Below are 24,486 nucleotides of genomic sequence, written 5' to 3' on the forward strand. Positions count from 1 at the left end.
CCTTGATTGCCATGGAGGCCATGAAATCCTGAGCTGCACCCACAAGGGGGGCCTCAGCGTGGACATTGAAATCCCCCAAGACAATAAGCCTGGGGGAACCCAAGGCCACCTCTGAGACCACCCCCGCCAGCTCAGGTAGGGAGACTGAAGTGCAGCGGGTTGGTTGGTACACCAACAGAATCCCCAGCCTATCTCGGAGGCCCACCCTCAAGGAAAAACACTCGAAATTCTGAGATTGCCTGACCGGGCACCTGGAAACGGGGAGGGTCTCTCGAAAGATGACCGCAACGCCTCCTCCCCGACCCTCGAGGCGGGGCTGCTGCACGATCTGGAAACCTGGAGGACAAAGCTGAGAGAGACCAACCCCGCCCAGCGCATCCAACCAGGTCTCCGTCACGCATACCAGGTCAGCACGCTCATCCACAATCAAATCGTGGATGAGAGATGTTTTTGCGTTAACTGACCTGGCATTCAGCAGCAGCACCCTAATCCTCGAAGGAGTGTCCACAGAGCTCCCTAGGGTCAGACGGTTGGGAGAGGGGCCGGAAAAAGGAACAGTCCTCAATTGCCTGGACCGATTTCCCCTGTAACGGCCTGCCCAACTCCCACCGCCATATCTCCCTCTGCCCGCTACCCATGATATTGCTGCCCCCACTCCAGACCCACTTTTTCGCTCTCCCAGACAAATCCCCCCAGACTAACCGACCACAGCTTCTTGGCTTAATTTAAAACCAAGACCAGACTTATACAGTCTCTGTTGACTTCTTGCTTGGAGGAAGACGGATCTTCAAGGCAGGAGGAAAAGGTCTTCAGGGCCCCAGGCAGCTCGCCCCACGGCTGAGATCCACAAGGACGAGAGCCCTTGTGCCCTCGCCCTTCGGCTCACGCCAAGAGGGTAGATGGCGCACACCTGGAGAAAAGGTGGGGCAGAAGCCCAAACACAGTCACTGCCTTGCCCAAGATGTTCCCTCTTCCCTTCCTCAGTCCCTGACCCAGCCCCAGCTTTAAAGCAGCAGAGGCTGAGGGTAGATGGCACACACCTGGAGAAAAGGTGGGGCAGAAGCCCAAACACAGTCACTGCCTTGCCCAAGATGTTCCCTCTTCCCAACATATGGTGATCCTATATTTTGCATTTCTGAACAGCAGGTATCTCTCAACTCCTCTGTACTCATTGGATATTTATAGCTTTTTAAAAATATTGAGTACAATTCAGCCAACATTAAATTCTATTAATACATTAAATCTGCTAGTGAACCTATCTGGACATAAAGTACTTGTCTGTATTAAGACCATAACCTTTATTAGATAATGATGCTATGCACCTTGGAATGAGGGTTGCTGTGATTGAACACCACCAGGAAGACAGTTGTCTTGATTATCACAATGTGTTCCATCTGGGGAATGTAATCTGGGTCAAATAGTTCAATTTGTCAATGGTCCCTGGTTTTGTATGCCTTCATAAGAACAGCTCTGCTGGATTAGGCTCAAGGCCTATCTGGTCTAGCATCCTGTTTCACACAGTGGCCCACAGATGCCTCTGAGAAGCCCACAGGCAAGAGGTGAGGGCATGCCCTCTCTTGCTGTTGCTCCCCTGCAACTGGGCTTTAGAGGCATCTTGCCTCTGAGGCTGGCCTGGAAGTGGCCTATAGCTACCAGACTAGCAGCCATTGATAGACCTGTACATAAGAATAGAAGAACAGCCCTGCTGGATCAGGAGCATAAGAACATAACAGCCCTGCTGGATCAGGCACAAGGCCCGTTTAGTCCAGCATCCCGATTCACACAGTGTCCCACCAGATGCCTCTGGGGAGCCCACAGGCAAGAGGTTTGTGCATGCCCTCTCTTGCTGTTGCTCCCCTGCAATGGGTATTGAGAGGCATCATGCCTCTAAGGCTGGAGGTGGCCCACAGCCACCAGATGAGTAGCCATTGATAGATCTGTCCTCCATGAATTTGTCTAAGCCCCTTTTAAAGCCATCCAAGCTGGTGGTCATCACCACATCCCATGGCAAAGAATTCCATAGATCAATTATGCATTGTGTGAAAAAGTACTTCGTCTTGTCAGTCTTACATGTCCCACCCTTCAGTTTCATGGGATAACACTTGGTTCTAGTGTCGTGAGAAAAATTTCGCTCTGTCCACCCTCTCCACTCCATGCTTAATTTTATACACCTCGAACATGTCTCCCTTTAGTTGCCTCTTTTCCAAGGTAAAGAGTCCCAGATGATGTAGCCTAATTTCATAAGGAAGGTGCTCCGGACCTCTGACAATCTTGGTTGCCCTCTTCTGCCTTCAACCTTTTCCAGTTCTACAATATCCTTCTTTAGATACGGTGACCAAATCTGTACTCCAGATGTGGCATCACCATAGATTTGTATAAGGGCATGGCACAGTGTGGAAATGACTAGCAAGCCAGAGGTTGCCGGATTGAATCCCTGGTGGTATGTTTCCCAGACTATGAGAAACAGCTATATCAGGCAGCAGTGATATAGGAAGATGCTGAAAGGCATCATCTCATATTGCATGGGAGATGGTAATGGTAAAACCCTCCTGTATTCTACCAAAGACAAGCACAGGGCTCTGTGGTTGCCAGGAGTCGACACTGACCTGATGGCAACTTTAACTTTTATTATTTATTTGTTTACACAGACAGGTGTTATTGACTGGTTTGTTTTATCCAGACATCGAGTCCTTCCCAAGGACCTGGGATGTCTGAATTTTATTGTCAATGTTGTTGCTGTTGTTACAGCTATCGTCGCACAATATAGGCTGTTCCCAGTAAAGTTGCTTTTTGTAATTGGCTGATGGTGATTTCTGTGGCCCCTATGGTGTTGAGATGCTCTTCAAGGTCTTTTGGAACTGCATCCAGGGCGCCAATTATCACTGGGATTATTTTGGTCTTTTTCTGCCACAGCCTTTCAATTTCAATTTGTAGACCTTTGTATTTTGTTGTTTTTTCTATTTCTTTTTATTATTATTTATTTACACAGTCAGACAGGTGTTATTGACTGGTTTGTTTTATCCAGACATCGAGTCCTGTTGTTGTTGTTGTTATTATTATTATTAGTATTATTATTATTACATTTATATCCCACTCTTCCTCCAAGGAGCCCAGAGTGGTGTACGACATACTTGAGTTTCTCTTTCACAACAACCCTGTGAAGTAGGTTAGGCTGAGAGAGAAGTGACTGTCCCAGAGTCACCCAGCTAGTTTCATGGCTGAATGGGGATTTGAACTCGGGTCTCCTCAGTCCTAGTCCAGCACTCTAACCACTACACCACGCTGGCACCACTTTACCCTATTGCTTGTGTCTAAAACCGGCTGTCTCATGACACTCTTAAGAAGGAGGCTTGGAGATTAGACCTATCTCTGGCATGTGCTAAATCTGGTTGCGATAGTTTCAAAATCAAAAGAAGAATTTATTAAAATTAAGGAGGAATACCAGAAAGGAATGGTGTGATTAGAGCAATAAAAATGTACTAAGCAATTTAGCTACAATTAGGCATTTCTAACTTAAAGAGCAATAAAGTGTGTTTCCAAAAAAGCAACTGCAATGAGGCGTTCCAACTTAAGGTCTAATTGTGTCAGTTTCCCAGACGGACAAGAGAAAGAAGCTAAGAGAGGGGGAAGAGGGAAGTTTGGAAAGAAGTTATAGATTGGGATCCTGAGAGCCGGACAACTGCCATACTGCACCTGTCTCTAGGCAGTGGGGCTTCGAGCAGCTGGAGACTCATGTCCTTCGGGGACAGCAAGTTGGAGCGCAGGAGGGTTGCATGGATTAGTATGAGGAGGGATGCCCACAAGAATGGCTTCTCCATGGGTCCAGCGTCCTATAGGTGGGAGGTAAGCTGGGTGGATTGGCACAAGGACCGATCCAAATAATAGTGATTTCAAGCTCTTTGTAGGTTGCAAGAGAGCGTATAGAATGCTCAGTGGGGTCCCAAGTATAGCACAGGAGGGAGCACAAAGGGGGCTGGATGGAATCCCGAGTGGAGCACAAGGGAGTGCTTGTTGCAGTGGAGTCCCCGGTGAGAGGCACAGGGGAGCACAAAGACTGTAGAGAGCATCCGATGGAGTCCCAAGTGTGAAGCACAAGGGAGCATGGAGATTGTTTGCTGGGATCTTTGGAGTCTCCATTGTATAGCATGGGTGGTTTGTTATAGATGGTTTGTTGGAGTGTCCGATGGAGTCCCAAGTGAGAGGCACAAGGGAGAACACTGTTGCAGTCGAGTCCCGAGTGTAATATGTGAGCAAGCACACTGGGTCATGGAGCTGGAGATATTTATATCCCAAAACGTGCCTTGGGGGCACATTCCTACTGTCATACTTTGCTAAATCAGGGAGCCTGGACGGAATGGTTCAGAATGCATTGTTACTGATGGTTCTTCCTGGGTGTGACAATGGGGGTGTGCCTTTTGCAAGTCAGGCCGTTTGTGATGAAAATCAGAGTATGTAGGTGCATGAAAGAATATCTGTGTCGGGACAGGCTCTCCAATGATCCTATCAATAGTTCAATGGGTACACCTTTGAGCCAACGTCACTGACTCATCTCCTCTGTATTGAGGAGATTGTTATTTCACCACCTTATCTTCTCCTCTCTTCCTGCTAGCACAATTGGTTCATTAATGGGTGTTATCTCCTGTGAAAGGAGGGGAGTGAGGTGGTTCATTTTAAGAACAGGGTGTCCTCGATATAGTTAATTCTCAAGTCTATTTGAGTTCAAGTCTGAAACTCCCACCTGAGGAGAGGGGGTACATCTTATCCCCATTCCAATATTTGCTTTGTTTGCAACTAAATCCAGGGGCGACTAGCCCACTACCAAGTGACTTGTCCCCATGAGTACCATAAACGGAGAGCTCATATTGCGGTGTAGCTTCTGAGCATATACAAAGTGCAATCTCCAGGCCTGGAGATGCAACTGCAAACAGGGAGGCTTCTGAGAGCTGGGTAGACTAAGTGTGGCTGGTAACAGAAGGTAAGTGGGTTGTGCCTCCCATATTCAGGTGGGATGCAATTGTGATTGAGAGCATAGTTTGTGACTGAAAAAGCGAGCTTTGCAGGCAGTACGAGGGAGTGCGAGGGGTCTAGGAAGCCCCTTTTTATAAGCTTAAAACATGTGCTTGGGGTTTCAAGTAACTCACAGAGCACCTGGTGGTAGAACAATAATAATGTATTTATTTTATTTAACATATGTTTATACCACTCAAAACTTACGTCTCTGGGTGGTTCACAACAAATAAATAATAAACTTTATTTGTTAGCTGCCCCATAACAAATTGTTCTCTGTGCAGCTTGCAACACAATATTAAAACATGAAATAAAAACACACAACATATTAAATCATAACAGACACCCCCCCAAAGGGTGGGGGGAGAAAATACAAAATACAATACAATACAAAACAAAACAATTAAAAAGACATTTTTTAAAAAATCAGTTAAAATCAGAATAAAATTTAAAAGGCCTGAGTGAACAAAAAGGTCTTCACTTGGCGTCTAAAAGAACAAGTGGTGAAACCAGGCAAAGCTCACTGGGAATGCTTTTCCATAAAAGGGGTGCAAACACTGAAAAGGCCCTCTCCCTAGTAGCCACTTGCTTCACCTTGTTTGGCAGGAGTATTCGGAGGAGGGCCTCTGAAGAAGATCATAAGGTCCGAGTTGGGACAATGGGCCGAAAGGTTTAACCAAAGGGGGTGGGGGGATATGCCAATTACATGAGCCAGAGAGGAGATAAGTTTATCTTGATAGTGAAATAAGCAAAACTTATTTGTGGGGATGCCACTCTGTTAGCCCTTGGCATTAAGAGATTCCGGAGGAGATAACTTGATGGCTTTAATGCTTAATGAAGGAATACAGGAGAGAATGCAACCAGATGCGTCACTAGGACAAGGGGCAATGGGGACCTGGTCTGTAGGCAAAAAGGCTCAAAGGAATTATATGGAAAGTCAGTTTTAGGGTGCTGAGGTTCTTCTGCACACCCCCAAAATGGTGGAATACCTGTACTTGAGTTCCTTGTACACATGACTTTCTCCGCTCCCTTCTTGCTACTGTTTACAGAAAGACAAAAAATGAACCTGTGTAACAATATTACCTTGTTTCAGTAACTATTAGGTGATAACAACAAACTTTTAGATCTTTGGTCCACACCGAGGTGCCCAGGAAGAAATATCTACTAAATTCAGCGGAGGTGGGGGGAGAGTAAGGAGGTTTGCTTCCTTGTTAATCAAAAAAATATGCAGGAGCATTCATTGCAGAAGAGTCTACTACATACCGTAGTGGATCAAATATGAAAAGAGCATGTAGACTTAATCCTTGCTTGTTTATATGACTTCTCTCTCTTTCTCCTTCCCCCCACCCATTCGGTTGAAACAGATGTTGCTCCAGTAGAGCAATGGTTTGTACAATTTACTATGCATCATGGATTAGATATGTTTACTAGTGATGGAACATTACTGGATCATATTCGAGGTAAGTCATAGCTTGTATAGACTGAGGGTTTTTTAAAAGTTAATCTGGTGGCAACCTGGGATTGGACCTTCTCAGTTTCCACCCCTAGGTTGTGGAACTCGCTCCCCATGGATATAAGAGGGTTGTCTTCCTTGGAGGCCTTCAGGAGAGCCTTAAAGACCCATCTCTTCAGCCTGGCCTTTAATATATAATAGCTGACCTGGCGCAGAGCATCTGTGCCCCTAGTTCTTCCTGTTGTTCTTCCTCACTGGCTGGCCTAGTGGTGGGTGGTCTCCTTCCCCGCTGGCCGGCTCTCCTTCCCCACCCGCCAGCCCGGTGGCTGGCACGCTCCCTCCCTGCCGGCCGGCCCAGCAGTGGGCACTTTCTCTCGCCAGCTGGCCAAGCGGCAGGCGCTTTCCCTCACCAGCCAGCCCAGTGGCGGCCACCATTTTCTCTCTCCGTACCCGTGGCTATGTGGAAGCTGTTCGTGAACTCTTGCGAGAGCTGCCATGCATGGGAGTAGCCACGGGTACGTCTTAGAGAAATAAACATATAGATAGTTTTAACCTTAATTTCGATGAGATTTTTATTTTAATTGTTGTATTCTGTGTTTTTGATTTTAATGTAAACCACCCTGAGCCACCTTATATTCCTGAGCCATAATATATAAATTGAATGAATGAATGAATTGCAGCATATACACTCAGTGCAAAGCCTTCTTAAAGACTTAAATTCTATGCAGTGAGCTGCCAATCCAGGGAAGAAGCGATTTTGCTTCTTCCATGGCACTTTAACTAGTGATGATTTTTTTTTTCCCTAAAATGGGGAGGCTTTTTGCTTACTAAGGAGTGTGTCATTACGCTTCCAATGGTACTCCCATTAGGAATTTATTTACTTATTTATTTATCTATCATATTTCTATACTGCCTGATTTAAACATCTCTAGGCGGTGTGGTGGGAATATCATAGAAAGTGAAGTGACACACTGCTTAGTAAGCATGAAACCTCCCCATCTACGGAAAGAGCACCAAGATGATTTAAAGTGCCATGGAAGCAGCGAGCTCGCCTTTTCCCTGAAATGGCGGCTCACTGTGTAGAATATAAGCCGACGCTGATAATTGTCTTTGCACTTGGATGCCATCTGAGACTTCTACTCAAAGGAAGTCAAAGATGTGCAGACCCATTAATGGATGACATGTTTTCTGGTAGACAAGACATCTTTTCGAATGTTCTTTCAGGTGTGGAGAGTGTAAAAGGATCAGTGTGAGTGAATCAAGATCAAGCCATGCAGGAGTCAAGTGTCTTTGGCCACTGTTTCGGACTGCTTTTACATTTTGCACACACCTATCAAAAAGAAGGAAAGTAATCCTTTGAGAATTAGTGAGGGAGATGAATGTAGTCTAAACACGATAAATGGTTACAGGAGGTATGCAGATACAGTGCCACATTAGAATAGGCCAGAGAATACATAGATATTCTGATCCTGAGGTAATTTGGCTGAGGGGAATAAGAGAAAGTAGGTCAAATTGGACTTTGAACAATTTGGAGTAAGTTATTGCTAAAATATTTAGCAACTGTTCAATATGAGAAGAAAGGTTTGTGAAGTGTTGTGTATTAGTGGTGTTGGGAATGTGTTCATGTTCTGTCATATACAGCATGTGCTTGTTTTCTGTGGGTATTAAGTATCCAGATAGATTTCTAAAGGCATCTAGAATATTTGGAATTTGGGAAGTGTGCCTGTCCCTTGTCAACAAAGAACCCCATAAATACCCCCAAACCCTAAAATATAGATTTTAAAAATGCAATAAGACAGTAATAATAATTAAAAAATAAAATATAATAAAATATAATATAAATTCACCACAATGTACTATGGATAGCATCCACAGTGATGCTCACAAAAGGACGTTTTTTGTGATGCTCCACAAAGTTGAACTGATAGTGGAAGAGGAACCACACGAATGTATACTGTGCAAGGAGTTTCTTATTTTCACATGGATGGGCTTGTGCAAGAAATTGTGCAGGAAATAGCGGAATATATTGTACTAGTGCAAGAACCAGTCTGGAAGAGAGGTGAATTTTTTTCACGCAACAAATATGTACTACATCTTACACTGGTACCACAGCATTAACACTAGCACAAGGCCAGTCTGGATACTTATAAAATGATCAGAAGAAAATAAGAGAAATTCCTTATATGGGGAAGAAAAATTTCTTGACAAAGTAGTCCAAGCTGAAAGTGAGACTAAATACATAAATTCCAGAATGATTACCACTAGACAGAAGGAAAATTAGGAACATTTCTTTTCTTGTGTGAGACAATCTATATGAGAGTCAAGAAAACAAAAGGTATACTATATAGCTTATAAAAGAAAGAGGAGGCAAATATGAAAAACAGAGAAAGAATAACCCAGAAAATGAAGGCTTCCTTAAACTGCAAAATTAAAAATTGTGGGAGCAGTGGACAAGTCCACCACCCCTTATTATTTTGTACCTCAAAATCAGCTGAGCTTCTCTGGTGCTCTGATTGGTCCTCAAGCCTCTGATTGGTCCTCAAGCCTCAGTTGGAGGATCTGGCAGTTCTATAACTGATGCAGGTGGCTTCTCAGGAACGTTTTAGCTAGCTGGTGGATGAGACTTCTCCTGGTGCCTTGGTGACAGCAAAATCAAGTCAAGGCCCCTCCACTGGCTCCATTTGCATTAGACTATAGGGTGCATTCACATGACCACCTGTAAGTACTTACAAAGTAGGTATGAATGGAACAGAGTTTGATTCACTACTTTATCACGCTCCCAACAGGCATGATGTCTGAATCCACCCACTTTTAGTCACTGACTTCCACCTTAGATTTTACCAACTTTCTGCATCCCCTTGAAATCAGGCATTGAAGTGGGCTTGACACAGTCAGTAACAGCTAAGGTGCAAGTGGGTAACTGGGATTGGGAACCGAAGGTGGGTGAGTTCAGACATCTCATCCTCCCACACCTACTTTTTAAGTACTTAGAGGCAGTTGTACAAACCCACCCACACACTCATGTCCATTTTTTTGAAACCTGAGTTAATAGAGCATGCTTGGGTTTTTTGAATTACTGTTTACATGCAACATCTGTTGGAGAAATATGAGCATGTGGAGCCTCATGAACTCTTGTGGTACTGATCTTAGGCAGAACAGATCCTTATGGTATTTGTGTGAGAGGTAAGCCTATTCAAATGCCCTTATGTAATTTGGAAGAGTGCATCTGTATTTTTGACTTTCCTTCTTCCTGGTTGTGGTATGTCTCAAATAGTCTCCATAGCTTTCAACTTTGAGGAGGGGCACCAGGTTCCATGAAGTTAATGGGGGGTGATAATATGGTTGGTTTTTTGTTTTTTGTTTTGGCAAATGTTTGTTTATGAATTTGGATTGTCCACCCAATTATATCACTGGCTGCAGGGGCGTAACTACCATTAGGCAAGGGGAGGCAGTTGTCTTGGGGCCCCACTGCCTCGAGGGGCCTCCCAGAGGCACATCACATGACTCCCCACCCGCCCATGTTGCACCCCCTATGAATTATGTTGAGTCTCTTGGAGATCGGCAGGAGCAGAGAGTAAAAAAACTAGATTCAATGTGAACTAGATATTTACCGTATTCATAATGGGGATGTGAGTGTGAGTGCACTATATATTGTGAAATGTGTTTGTATGTGTATATCAGTGAGGGGCCCATTTTAAAATCTTGTCTCTGGGCCCCCTCCAACCTTGCTACGCCCCTGACTGGCTGTCAGACTACAACTTCAGCGGAACAGTTACATCATGTAGGAACTCTCTGAGATTCAGCTTTACTCTTAAAAATCCATTATTTGCAGGCCACCTTTTCTTTCTTTCAGTTTAAAAATGCAAACTCAAGTTGGCATCATCTGCCTGCTTGATACAGTGAACCTTGAAAACAAACAAACACTAATCTGCTTTTTGGCTTCAAAATGAAAGGATCTGTTGACTCAACGTGTTCAGCCACACATTCATTCAATTTCCATAAACTGTACTGTTGAATATGTAGTGTATTGACTACCATATCAAGCTACCTTGAACTTCCAGTCCACCCACTTTTCATCCACTCCACTCTTGATTTTCTGATTTTCAAAAATAGCTATCAGATATAACCCAGCCTCACACATTTCAGTGGTAAGAGCCAAGTACTACAATCACTCAATACTAAATTATATTATCTATTAATTACTTATGTAAAAGAAGAGTATGCTCTTGCTTTCTTCAATATTAATCCTTGGGAAAATTTTCTGTTCCACAGAACCTGTACTTCAGTGGGAAGACTACTTTGGTGATGAAATAGACATTATCAATCTAATACCTTTTGTGAGAAATACCAAGGGAACAAAAAGCCCTTGTGCAAGTGATGTGGCAATTTTAGGTCTCATTCTTGATGGAAAAATAAATGGTAAGTGAAATACCTTTATGAGTGTATTTCAATAGATGAGTGTGATCAGTACTCTCCAAAGTGAATATAGGAAATCCTCAGACTTACAATACAGTTGGTTCCTGAAATCTAAATCTTAAGTTGAAATGTCTTAACTTGGAACCTTTTTTCCATAGGAAACTATTATAAATAGAGATTTGGTTCCTGAATCAAGGTTGAATATCCTGTTTCTTTTCTGCTACTCTCAGAGCCAGTGGTGATGTGCAGATGTGCTGGGAGAAGTTGATGATGAAGAATCAGAAGTTGCTCACCCTTGCCACTCACTCCCTTCTGAGTCCTTTTCTGGATCTTTCTCATTTTTCCATAGAAGGAAAAAGTGGCTTGCCTCCATCTCCTTAACAAAGGGTGGTTAGATAGGGAAGGAAGAGGCATGGGCAGGAAACAGGCCAGGCTCTCTCCCTTTAGCCGTCACATTGCAGCAGTAGAGCCTGGGGAAGGAGAAATTGAAGCAACAGGACGGGGTGAAGGGGGACAGGAATGACATTTTGGACAGGTAAGTCAACCCATTCCTCCTCAGCCACAGTTGCCTCTGCCACCAGGACTGCCAGTCTCAATAACAGTGCGAGTCTTAGCCACCATTGCCACCCCTACCTCCTCCTCCTCCTCTAACTCATGCGCCAGCAGTGAGTGTTTTAAAGTGAAACAGAGTTGTAAAGTTGAAATAAGGTGACTATTTACAAACATCTTAAGTATCGTTTGTCTGAAGTCGGAATGCTGTTAAGTTGAGGAATGCTGGTACTTTCCGTTTCAGCTAGTGAGAGCCTATGGTTCTAATACAATGGGCAGCTGCTGTGCCAGGCTTAATACCAGTGTAATCTGGTCATGTTCCTATATCAAATCAACAGTACAACAATAGCTGTAGAAATAAAAATTTCCATAGCAATATCAACTGCAGCTCCTGAAGTGTCCCTGGTGACCTCACCACCACCCATCAATGACGGTGTTCCTCACCAACAATATGTCCACTTTACTCAAGCACAGAATAATTGTGCAGCCCATGACGTTGCCAGCCTAGTGCACAAACATGCTCTGCACCCAATGCATATCTAGGCAAACAAAAAGGGACCACAATACCTCCCCCTGTTTCAGCTGCCATGGTGCTTTATGTAGGAGATCTGCATGAGAACCTAGAAGCTTTCCCATAGGAGGGTTCAAATCCTTCTTGGAGAAAAGTGCCTCTACACCAGTGATCTTTTCTATTTTCAAGCAGGGGCGACTTTGGCAAAAAACCAACAACCTTCAATGTGAGAGCCATCTCCCACTGTGCTGACTTCTGCACAGCACTGTGCTTTACTCAGTGCTGAGAAGGTTCTTTAAGAGAAACGGAGCCAGGGGTGGAGCCACCATTGTGCGAATGGGTTTAAAGAACCCTGGCCACCAATAGAAAGGGCTGCCGAAGCCTGCAGTGGGGTGTGGCTTGGGCTGCGGAAGAGCCCCAAGGCAACTCCCCCTGCCCATACCTCGGCCTTGAATGAGCACTCCCCTGTCCTTTTCAGGCAGCACTTGCTCCCTGAAAGCATCTATTTCCCTTTCTCTCCCTCCAGCATTCCTTTGTGACATCACGTGCAAAGGGGGCATGGCCTTGAGTTCCGGAAAGCCTGGGCGAGTTCTCCCTTTTCATTTCAGGCAGCGCTTGCTACCTGAAAGCATCTGTTTCCCTTCCTCTCCCTCGTTGGAGAGAATGCTCCCTTGCTGGAGCAAATGCTATCTGAAAAGGACAGGAGCGCTCGCTCAGGACTGTCCGTAGTGCGGGCATGGGGAGTTCTCTTGGGGCTCTTCCAGAGCCTGAGCTTCCCAGCACTCCCACGCCTTCCAAAATGATGCAGGGGCTCAGAGGCCCAGTTTCCTTTAAAGGAACTACCATCACCGCATAGAGAGAAAAGTTGTCTTTGCATCGTGCCAACAAGAAAAGTCTCTGCAGAATATTCAGCTTTTGCTAAAGATTCACACAAGTCCAATAAACAATTAGTTGGGGCAGGGGGCATTTATCTATCTATCTATCTATCTATCTATCTGTCTATCTATCTATCTATAGTTAAATTTATACCGCACCTTTCATTAAGAAAATCCCAAGGCGGCTCACAATAAAATTTAAAAACAAGATTATAAAAAAGACACATTAAAATATTGAGCTAAAAAATATAAAAACAAATCTGATTTTTTTTTAAAAAAAATAATGAAAATACAAGCATAAAAACAGTACAAAATACAAGAAGCAGCAGTGGAGACAATCATATAAAAGCCTGGGTAAAAAGCCACGATTTGACATGCTTTCTAAAAACTGTGATGGAGACTGAGGAGTGGATACCCACCGGGAGAGCATTCTAGAGTCTGGGGGCAGCAACAGAGAAGGCCCTGTCCCAAGTGCACGACAACCTAGCCTCCCTCATTGTTGGCACCCGGAGCAGAGCCCCCTCAGATGACCTCGTCAAGCGGGCAGCAACCCTTGGGCGGTCCCTCAGGTATCCCAGGCCCAAACCATTAAGGGCTTTAAAGGTCAAAACCAGCACCTTGAATTGGACCTGGAAATGAACTCTCAGCCACTGCAACTCTTTCAGAATGGGTGTGATGTGCTCCCACTGGGCAGCTCCAGATAAAACCCTAGCTGCCCGGTTTTGCACTAGCTGTAGTTTCCGGATATTCTTCAAGGGCAGCCCGATGTAGAGCATGTTACAGTAATCCAGCCGTGACGTGACTAAGGTATGGGTAACTGTGGCCAGATCTGCCTTCTCAAGAAAGGGACGTAGCTGGCGCACTAGCTGAAGCCATGCAAAGGCACCCCTGGCCACCACCTCCACCTGAGCTTCCAAAAGCAAAGCCAGGTCCAGTAGTACCCCTAAGCTGTGTACTTGCTCCTTCAAGGGGAGTGCAACCCCATCCACTTAGGGTTGATGGGGGCCACTACTGGCCACCGGACCTTACAGGGAAGACTACTGCTCTGCACAGATTAATTTTGTAATACTGTGTTTAGCATGTTTGTATTGCTCTGTATGCAAGGAGATACTGGTTGACATACCACGCACGGGTACATCAGCTCAGTAACATTACATGCACGCAAGTTGCACAGATGCAATGATTATGCATATGATGTTGCACAAGAGCAGGCCCATTATTTTCAATAGTCTTACTCTTGTGAGACTTGCCGCTTTTGCATTGGTGCAATTTGCACAGCTTGCATACATGCAATTTTACTGGGTGGATGTACCCTTGTGTGGTATGTCAGCCACTTGTCCTGTATTACTGATAATGTTCAGTCATGGTAGAAAGTAATTTAAATATCAAGGTTTACTGATAGATAATATCAAAATCAAATCTTTATTGTTACGGTCATTTGACCGGCAAAACACAAAGTACAAAAGCTTTACATGAAAGCAAACTTGGTCAAATAAAATAATAAACTGTTGAAACATAAAGACAGATAATATCAAGATTTAATGTCAGCCACTTGTCCTGTATTATTGAAATGTTCAGTGGTGGTAGAAAGTAATTTAAATATCAAGATTTAATGACAGTCCTTACTGTGGAGTGGACTAAGATCTATCTGTAGTCTGTTATATTGGAGGCAGACGCTAGGTTCTTCCCACCCACCCACATGCTGCTGTAAGAAGTTAAAAGAAGGGTTGTTGCTTGTGTATCCTCATCCTACTGTTCTCAAGCAAACAGTTCATTGCAGGTTTTAGTGTTTTTTTCTCCTGTTTCTGGATAATATGAATATTATCTATCACAGAGAGAAAATTGCTGCTACTACTACTACTGCTATGAATATTTATATACCGCTCTTCAACAAAATTTTCAAAGCGGTTTACATAGAAAAATAAATACATAAATAAGATGGCCCCCTGTCCCCAAAGGGCTTACAATCTAAAAAGAAACACAAGGCAAACACCAGCAACAGCCATGGGAGAGATGCTGTTCTGGGGTTGGATAAGGCCAAAACTGTCTGTGTCCTGATAAATGAAAACTTCATTTTGTTTACTGCATGGTGGATGGTTTCTATTCTAGATTGTAATCCTGCCCCCCATTTTTACAACTGACTATATATTTCTTTGCCATGTTAGCATGTCCCCTTTGCCATGTTAGCATGTCCCCTGCTAAAGTGGCAAAGTGGCACCTTTTAACGTGATGATTCTCTTTATTTAGCAGTGGGAGAGTAAATGGCCCTATCCACCCCCAGCACAGTACTTCCAGTGACTGTTGCTGGTGTCTGTCTTTTGTTTATTTTTAGATTGTGAGCCCTTTGGGGACAGGGAAATTTATTTATTTATTTATTTATTTATTTATTTATTTGATAGATAGATAGATAGATAGATAGATCTTTATTCTCATTGTCCTGTGCAGAACAACATGATTGAAAAGAATCTACAACCACTACTACAGGACTTAACAAGAATAATCTAAACATATACCCATACGCCCCCCTCCCATCAACCCACTAAAAACCCACTAAAAAACTCTTAAAACTAAATACAAAAACCCCCTCAGAAGCTGTGTTTTGCTGCGTTCAAAGCTGAGACCGCTTTTGGGTAGAAGCTACTCCTCAAGCGGCTGGTCCTGGTCTTTAAGACCCTATACCTCCTTCTCGAAGGCAGAAGCTGAAAAAGATCATTTCCAGTGTGCGTGGGATCCTGCGCTATCTCTACAGCTTTATTATAACACCTAGTGGCATAAATTTGATCTAAGGTAGGAAGAGTACACCCAATTATTTTCTCTGCAGTCTTAACAACCTTGGACAGCAGTGTTCTTTCTCTGGCTGTACAACTCCCAAACCACACACAGATCCCATAAGTCAACACACTCTTTATAGCACAGCGATAAAACACCAACAATAGATTACTTGAGAGATTAGTCCTCCAGAGAACTCTCAAGAAGTATAATCTCTGCTGTGCTCTCTTCACCAGATCTTTGGTGTTTGCTCCCCGTGTCAGGTCATCTCTCAGCTCTATTCCCAGAAATCTAAACACCGAAACCCGTTCCACACAAATCCCTTCAATAATGAGTGGCTGGAAATCCAATTTGCATTTCCTGAAATCCACAATGATCTCCTTTGTTTTCTTTAAATTGAGGAATAACTTATTCTCCCTACACCACTCTGTCAGCCTCTCCACCTCCTTCCTATAGGCCGACTCCCCTTCTCCAGCCGTAATCAGACCAACCACAGTTGTGTCGTCTGCAAACTTAATAATCCTATTGCTGAGGTAATTGGGAACACAATCGTATGTGTAAAGCATGTACAAAAGTGGACTCAACACGCACCCCTGCGGCATCCCTGTATTTATACTGAGATCCGTCGAGACATGAGAGCCCATCCTGACCCGTTGAGAACGATCTGATAGAAAATTCAGTATCCACCTGCATAAGCACGGTGGAAGCCCCAGGTCCAATAATTTTGGCACCAATCTATATGGGTGTATTATTTCTCTTTGTAAACCTCCCTGAGCCATTTTTGGAAGGGCGGTATAGAAATCGAATCAAAGACAAATCATCATAAAAACAATTTCAAACCAATCATTTTTCATGATGAAAAACCTCATTTTTCTAATTAATTACATCAGTAAGGGAAAAATATCTAGAACAAGATAAAACAAAAGAAATTCAGACTCTTAAAATTGTAAAATCTAATCTGATCAACTTCTTGTAAATTACATATCAAAAACACTATCAGTCAAATCCAGAAAATGGGAACAAAGTTTGACCATAACGGATATTATAATTTATAAAGGGTTCCCAAACAGACATAAATGATTCGGTAGACATACTATGTACATAAGCCGAGACTTTCGAAATTGAAGCATAATCCCACACTTTCAAAAACCAATCGTTTAAGGAAGGGATTTCCAAACTATGCCAATTAGATGCATATATAATCCTAGCCGCTGTAATCATATATAATCACAATTCGTTTGACTTGGCAGGAATATAAGGTTTTATCATACCTGAAAGAAAAATTTCTGGAAGAAAGGGAATCTTAACTTCTAAGATTTGTTCAATTTTCATATGAATTTGTTTCCAAAACTGCTGAGCTTTATTGCAACTCCACCACATATGGTAGAATGAACCTGAATGTGAATTATATTTCAAACATTTCTTAGAGAAAGAATAATCTCTGTTGTTAATAGTCAAAGGAGTGATATACCATCTGAAGAACATCTTATACCAATTTTCCCTTAGATTGGTACACAAAGTAATTTTCACATTCTTTTCCCATTGGTATTCCCAGTCAGAGAGATCTATCTATCTATTAAAGTTCTGCATCCATTTTATCATACATTCTTTTATCTGCTCAGTCTCTGTTTCATACTTCAGTAATAGCTTATAAATTCTGCCTAATAAATTATCAGTGTTTCAGGTGATTAATTCTTCAAATTCAGTCAGATCTCTAAGTTTCCCACGCTGTAACTGTAACTCATTCCAAACTATTGAGCTGATCTGAGCTTGTTGGAGCCAGAATGTTTGTTGAGTTGTTTGCCCAGAAGAAACTGATTTGTCCAGAGCTAAATATTGGGCCAAACTTTGTAGGGAGTATAGACTGCCTCGCCAAAAATTATACTTAGGAGAAAATTCTTCTTCATGAAAATAAACATTCAGTATTGACGCCAAAAGTGATAATCTAGGACTTATTCTTTTCTGGTATTTATCCCAGACATAAAAAATACTATATTGAATAGTATGTTGTTGTATCTCCGGATCTTTCCTCGAACCAGAAATCCATAAGTAATTATGCAATCCTTTAGTAAGACCAAGTTCTTCCATTCGAGCAAAACTTCTGTAAGGGAATAAAATCCAATTTGAAATCCAAGTCAAGCTACTAGCATGATAGTAAAGTTTCAAGTTAGGAACTCCAAGACCACCTCTTTCTTTGGAATCTTGCATCACCTTAAATCGAATCCTGGGTTTTTTATAATTCCAAATGAATGAATTGAGCTGACTCTGCCATTTATTCAATATCTTGTCATCTATCTTTATAGGGATCATTTGAAAAAGAAAGTTCATCTTAGGTGATAAGTTCATGTTCACTGCAGAGATTCTTCCAAATCAAGATAGAGTCAGCCTCTTCCAGCTATCCAGATCAACCACAATTGATTTCTAAATTGGAGCGTAATTATTTTTAAATGGATCTTTATTGCTCTTCGTAAGGTAAATCCCCAAATATTTTATTGGCTTCTTCGTTACTTGTAACCCTAAAACTTTAGAGAAATATTCTATCTCTTCTTCTGAAAGATTCCGTGGTATGATCTGAGTTTTATCTCTGTTGATCTTATAGCCAGAAACTGAACCGTTCTGATGTATCTGTGTCATTAATGTATCCAAGGAGTCTTTGACTTGCGTGACAGTAAGCAATGCATCATCAGCATATCGTTTTATTTTATGTTCACAATCACCTATTTTGATACCTTGAATCCGCTGCTTTTGTCTAATTTTAGCTGCCAAAGGTTCAAGAGGAAGTATGAACAGAAACGGAGAGAGCGGACATCCTTGTCTAGTACCTTTATTGATGATACATTTTGAAGACAAGGATCCACTGACAATAATTTTTGCCGATTGCTGTTGATATATACTATGAATCCAGGATAAAAAATGAGGGCCACAGTTCATTTTCTTCAACACTGAGAACAAGAAGGGCCATTCCAAATTGTCAAAAGCTTTTTCGGCATCTAGAAATATCACAGCTGCTTTTGTACGTGTCATGGTTATTTTATCAATTGCATTCAAGACATATCTTATATTCTCTTTCATGAGTCTTTTCAGGATAAAACCAGATTGGTCAGTATGGGCTATTTGAGACAGGAAATTTCTTAATCTCGCCGCCAAGATTGAAGTAAAAATTTTGTAATCCACATTTAAAAGGGATATCGGTCTATATGATTTTGGTCGTGTTGGGTCTTTCCCTTCTTTATGAATTAGTGAAATGAATGCTTCTTACACTTGGTAAGGTGTAATGAGATTATATCGCATTCATTACTTCTGTTAAAGGTCCAATTAATTTGTCCTGAAACGCTTTGGAATACAATGAAGATAATCCATCTGAACCCAGCAAATTATTTTTAAGATTTTTTATTGCCCCCTGGTTTCATCCCTAGAAATAGGTTTATTTAAACAGCTCCTCTGTTCTTCTGAGAATGACTTCAATTGTATTTCCTCTAAGGATTGTTTGATTTTCTCAGGATCTTTCTTGTCTTCTTTATATGGTTTAGAATAATAATGTACGAATTGTTCAGACATTTCATGATTTGACATAACAAATTCCTTGCCATTCCAAACCGATGTTATAATTCTCTTTTCCTGTTCTTTTCTTAACTGATATGCTAACAACTTATCTGGCTTATTACCTTTCTCAAAATATCTCTGTTTCACATAAGTCATGTTCCTAAATGTCTCTTTGGATTCTATAAGATCCATTTGCTTATGAAGTTCTCTAATATTTTGCCAAATATCTTGGGAAGGATTAATCTTGTGAAGAGCTTCTAAACAGGATAATCCATTAAATATCCGATCTTTTTGTATTTGTAATTCTTTCTTCCTTTTGGAAGATTCAGAAATAAAGATTCCTCTCATAAAAGCCTTGCTGGAGTCCCAAACGGGAAAAAATAGAAACATCAGGTGTCTTATTTCTTGGGGGGGGGGGGAATGTAACAGTTCATCATTGTATTTCAAAAGAATTTTCTTTTGTTGTAAAAGAAAGTTATTTAATCTCCATCTCTTCTGTCCAGTATCCAAGTATTAGAATTTTACTATCAGTGGATTGTGGTTGGCATATGTTGAAGGTACAATTTCAACGTCATATATTCTAGATAGCAATGACTTTGAAACCATACACATGTCAGTTCTAGAGTGTGTTTGATGAGGTTGAGGGGGGAAAAGTAAAATCTCTCTCCAATGGGTGTTTATTTCTCCATGCATCTTCAATCAATACAATTCTCATATATTCCAATACATTCTTAGGCAGCTTTCCAGAGTTCCTCTTATATTGACCCGAATTGTCCATTAATGGGGAAAGAACAGCATTCCAATCACCCGAGATTAACAATTCACCTTCCTCAGTGTCCAACAAAAGCTGAAAGAATTATTGATAAAATTGGGCTTTATTATCATTTGGAACATAAATAGAGGCAATGATAATTTTATTTTGCTGGGCAGTTTGAAATTTTGATATAATGAACTGACCACTGACTGCAACTGTAACCAAACCTCCCTAAATGATCTTAATAGGCAGCAGGGTTCATGACAAAGGAGGCAGTCTCTTAAGTACCCTGGGCCTAAGACATTCAGGGCTTTATAGGTAATAACCAGCACTTCATATTTCACTCGAAAACATATTGGCAGCCAGTTCAATTCTTTTAAAATTGTTTTAAAATTTTAAAATGAAAGGACTTATATGATCCCTTTGTGTTATCCCAGAGACCAGTCTGTCTGCCACATTCTGTACCAGTTATAGATCCTTGATGTGATTCCCGTGTATTCACATCACTGGGATACGCACCTGCGCATGAGCCTGTTCGGGAAGATTCTAAAAGCTTTGCGTGATGCTCCTGGCTCCACCCACATCAGAAGGGGCAGCCAGAGCATTGCCATCCTCAGATCTGGATAGTGATCCGTTGGCTCATTAGAATAATGGGTTCAGCGCCTGCTCATGAACCTCTCGGGTCAACTAGATAGCTCCTCGCACTAGCCCAACTGTCCGCTGGTGCTGATTTTCTGTCTATATGCAACCGTTGGGTGCTCGTTAGTCAGTTTCCTTTTGACCACCACAGCGCTTAGACCTCAGTTAGGCTCCTCGTGTCAGAGAAAACAACAACATATCTTTCTACAAGAGAAATAAAGAGGAACAGAGTATCTTTTCGTACGAAGCAATAAGATTTCTAAATAATGCTTATCAGAGACAATAAAATATCGCTCAACAGAGGCGTTTGTATAAACAGAGCCTCAAAGTGAGCTTATCAGCTCCGGAAATGGAGACAAAGACAACGTTCAAGCACTGTATAAAGTGCCAGGCTTTATATTTTTTTACTATAAAGGGAGAAGATGAGACAAATACTCTGCTAGAACTCTTAAACTCCTCAAGCCCACATACCAACTCTACCTTTCAAGGTTTCCAGGGAGAAGATCCAGGGGAAGAAGGACTTGTAATTCCACCTCCTAAGACTCCATCGATATCACCGACAAAGGATACACCACACCACACTCCTTTCCAAGGACGAGCTATGCCTATTCAAGCACTGCCTGGACAAGTAGTTTCTGAAGCAATAGCTCCACCTACTGCACAATCAGCGCATCTACCTGCAGATTATGTTGAATACCTTCAGTGGAAAATACAGCAGCTCTCAGGAACTCGCCCACCTACACTTGAAGAACAGAATAAACAGAATTACAAGAAGCCAAATGCGACAAGGCAGTCTGCAGGGCATGGAAAGGAAATGAGTGAGAGTCCACCATCTTCACCAGAATTAGTACAATGTTCCACGGATTCAGAGGACACTGACTCAGAGGTAGACAGCTGTCATTCTGACCCACCTTCTATAGTGATCTCTGTAACCCCAACTGAGGAACTGAAGGCATATCATACCCTCATTAGGGAAATGGCAGAATCTCTGGGTATGGACCTAAGAAAATCAGAGGCTGATCTGCCAGACCCAGTGTACAATATGATGGCAGGGGCTAGGTCGTCGTATTCTGCTGCGCTACCAATGATACCAGTTATTACCAAGGCAGCACAGACTGCTTGGGAAACATTAACAGTGTCTACTCCTACTCCTAAGAGGCTTGAAAACCTGTATAAAGTACAGGAGGCAGATAATACTTACCTGATAAACCACCCTGTTCCAAATTCCTTGGTAGTGGACTGTGCCTGCTCGGCAAAGGAAGGAAGATTGATGTGCTTGGACACAGAGTCTACTCTATATCCAGTCTTGCCATCAGAATTGCTAACTACGCAGCCTGCATGGCCCACTACAATCATGTACTTTGGGGAAATCTTTTCCAGGACTCGTCCTCTTTGTCTCCACAGGAATTACAGGACAAATTCACTGAGGAATATAATAAAGCAACCAGCATCACCAGACAACAACCTATTGCTTTTAAACATCTAGCTGAAACTGAATAAAGAGCCATGGTAATGGCTGTTGCAATGCGTGGGTATGCCTGACTCAGATCTACTACACTCCAACAAGATATGTGTTACAGAGTAGAAAACTTACCTTTTGACGGAAAGGGCCTATTTAATGACACCACCGACTCTACAATGGAGTCCCTCAAAAAATCAAAATATACGGCAAAGACTTTTATGACAACATCCTCTACATACATAGCAAACACAAGAAACCGATTTGTCCCACAACATTACAACAACAAATACCTATATAAGAAGGAATTCAAACACCCATTCAGATCTTTCCAGAAAAATAAGGGATACAATCAAAGAAATAAGGCTCAAAACACCCGAGCCAACAAGGACTCCGCAAAGCAGGGTTTTTGACTGCTTGGTCCATCCACTGCACATAGATACACTTCCCAAGACCCACAACATCGGTCCGGTAATAGCCAGCAGCCCCATCAACTTGCAAATTCCAAAGGCCCACAACATCGGCCTTGTAGTTGCCAGCAACTCCATCAAGCTGGCAAGCCATGCTCAAGCATGGCACAATATAACATCAGATCGCTGGATACTCAGGATTGTGGAAACAGGGTATGCAATAGAATTCAATGCAACACCCCCATTCTCAGGACTGAGGTTTACCAGGGCGACTCCAATACTCTTGGAGGTGGTGCAAGTGCTATTAAAAAAAACCAGGTGATTGTACCAGTGCGGTGGACAAGCAGACTGATGGGGTTCTACTCCCGCTATTTGCAAATACCGAAGTGGGACGGAGGGATCTGAGCCATCATGGACCTTCAAGGCCTCAACAAGTTTATTTGGACGTGGAAATTCAGAATGACAACGCTGCAGGCAATCCTACCCTTCCTAGCACAGGACGAGTAGGCAGCAACGTTAGATTTAAAGGATGCCTGCTTTCATGTAGGAATCCAGGAGAATTACCGGAAATATCCAGTTTACAGTGGGAAGTGCAGTATACCAATATGCAGTCCTGCCTTTCAGACTTTCAACTGCCCCACAAATTTTCACCAAGGTGATGGCTGCAGTGGTGTCTTATCTGAGGACACAAGGCCTGTCGGTATACCCTTACTTGAACGATTGGCTCATAACCAACAACAACAGGGAAGCGGAGTTCGGGCGGGCAGTTTTTAAAAGGGTATTAACATAGCAGGACGGCTGCTGCTCCCACCACCATGAGGAAAGCTAACTAATCACCCATTATTCTAATGAGCCAAAGGATCACTATCCAGATAAACAGTTTGCTTACCTGTAACTATTGATCTGGAGGTGATCCGTTGAATTAATTAGACCCTCCCAAACCAACCCCACAGCGTTAGCCATCTGCACTAAAATGAAAGAAAGAAAGAAAGAGAAACAAACTCAACGTTGGATCGTCACTAACTGGTGGTCGGCAAGAAACTGACTAATGAGCGCCCAACCTTCTCAAATAAACAGAAAATCAGCACAAGCGGATGGTTGGGCGAGCGCGAGGAGCTATCTAGTCAACCCAAGAGGTTCATGCACAGGCACGGAACCCATTATTCTAATGAAGCCAACGGATCACCTCCAGATCAAAAGTTACAGGTAAGCAACCTGTTTTTCCTTTCCAACTGCCAACGAATATGGACGTCTCAGAAGGTTCTTCTGCTTGGTCTGAGGTTTGTCGCCTCAGGACACAGATAAGTGTGAGGGAAACATTTTTCTTGTTAACTGGACAATTTTAATAACTGAGAGAAAGAAAAATATTTTTAAGAGGTGCAGAAGCTGTAAGACTGCCTTCTCTTTTTCTGAAAGACACTCATTGTGCCTTCTCTGCCTAGGAGAAGAACATAATACAGAAATCTGTAAGATGTGTCAGGAGTTTTCTAAACAGACTAAGAAAATTAGGGTTTGGGGGTTGGAAGATGCACTTTACAATTTGGCGCTAAAACTGCAACTCTCAATGTCGAGCTCAAAATCCACCTTGGTGTTGAAGCTGACTGAACCTTCAGCATTCAAATTGGCCCCATCTGCTAAGCCTTCAAAGGACTCCAGGGCTCAGATGACTCCAGCATCTAGACATGCAACCCTGAGCCTCGAGGCTGAATTCTCTTCGACACCAACACTGAAGGAGAAACATGCCACTCCTAAGGCCAGTACCGTGACCTCGAAAGAGGCCAAAATGGGAACGCCTAAGCCTGATAAGAAGCAACTTACTTTCCCTTCTTCGACGTCTACCAGTCACAAAAAAATTGAAGGTGAGCTCAATTTGATTCAATTGAGTTCTCCTCAAGCAATGCGAGGACTCAAAACAGAACCTTTGATGCCTTGGACCATCCTCCCCTGATCTCCAAGATAGTGGATCACCTGGCAAATTGGAAGTTAATAGATGGACAGATGGGTTTTCTTGATAGTTCAAATAGGGTATGCCATACAATTCCATACACTTCCCTGGTTTATGGGCATAAGGTCCAGTGCTCTAACCCCCATCCTTTTGGAG

The 24,486-nt window shown here is 42.6% G+C and overlaps 1 protein-coding gene across 13 annotated transcripts in view; it reads left to right on the top strand.

Annotated features, from left to right (window-relative positions):
* The window catches only part of LOC128334054 (cation channel sperm-associated auxiliary subunit beta-like), a 178,015-nt gene that overhangs the window by 24,015 nt on the left and 129,514 nt on the right, over nucleotides 1-24,486 (top strand). For 12 of the 13 annotated variants that reach the window (XM_053270302.1, XM_053270325.1, XM_053270324.1 and 9 more), the window contains 2 exons: nucleotides 6,372-6,467; nucleotides 10,733-10,879. The exons of the other annotated variant lie outside the window; for it this stretch is intronic. In XM_053270302.1, coding sequence (XP_053126277.1) covers nucleotides 6,372-6,467; nucleotides 10,733-10,879 — 243 coding nt within the window. The remainder of the gene's footprint in view (nucleotides 1-6,371; nucleotides 6,468-10,732; nucleotides 10,880-24,486) is intronic. 13 annotated transcript variants of the gene reach the window in all.

The sequence above is a fragment of the Hemicordylus capensis genome, chromosome 1 (assembly GCF_027244095.1).
Source record: "Hemicordylus capensis ecotype Gifberg chromosome 1, rHemCap1.1.pri, whole genome shotgun sequence".
In the NCBI taxonomy this organism is placed as follows: domain Eukaryota; kingdom Metazoa; phylum Chordata; class Lepidosauria; order Squamata; family Cordylidae; genus Hemicordylus; species Hemicordylus capensis.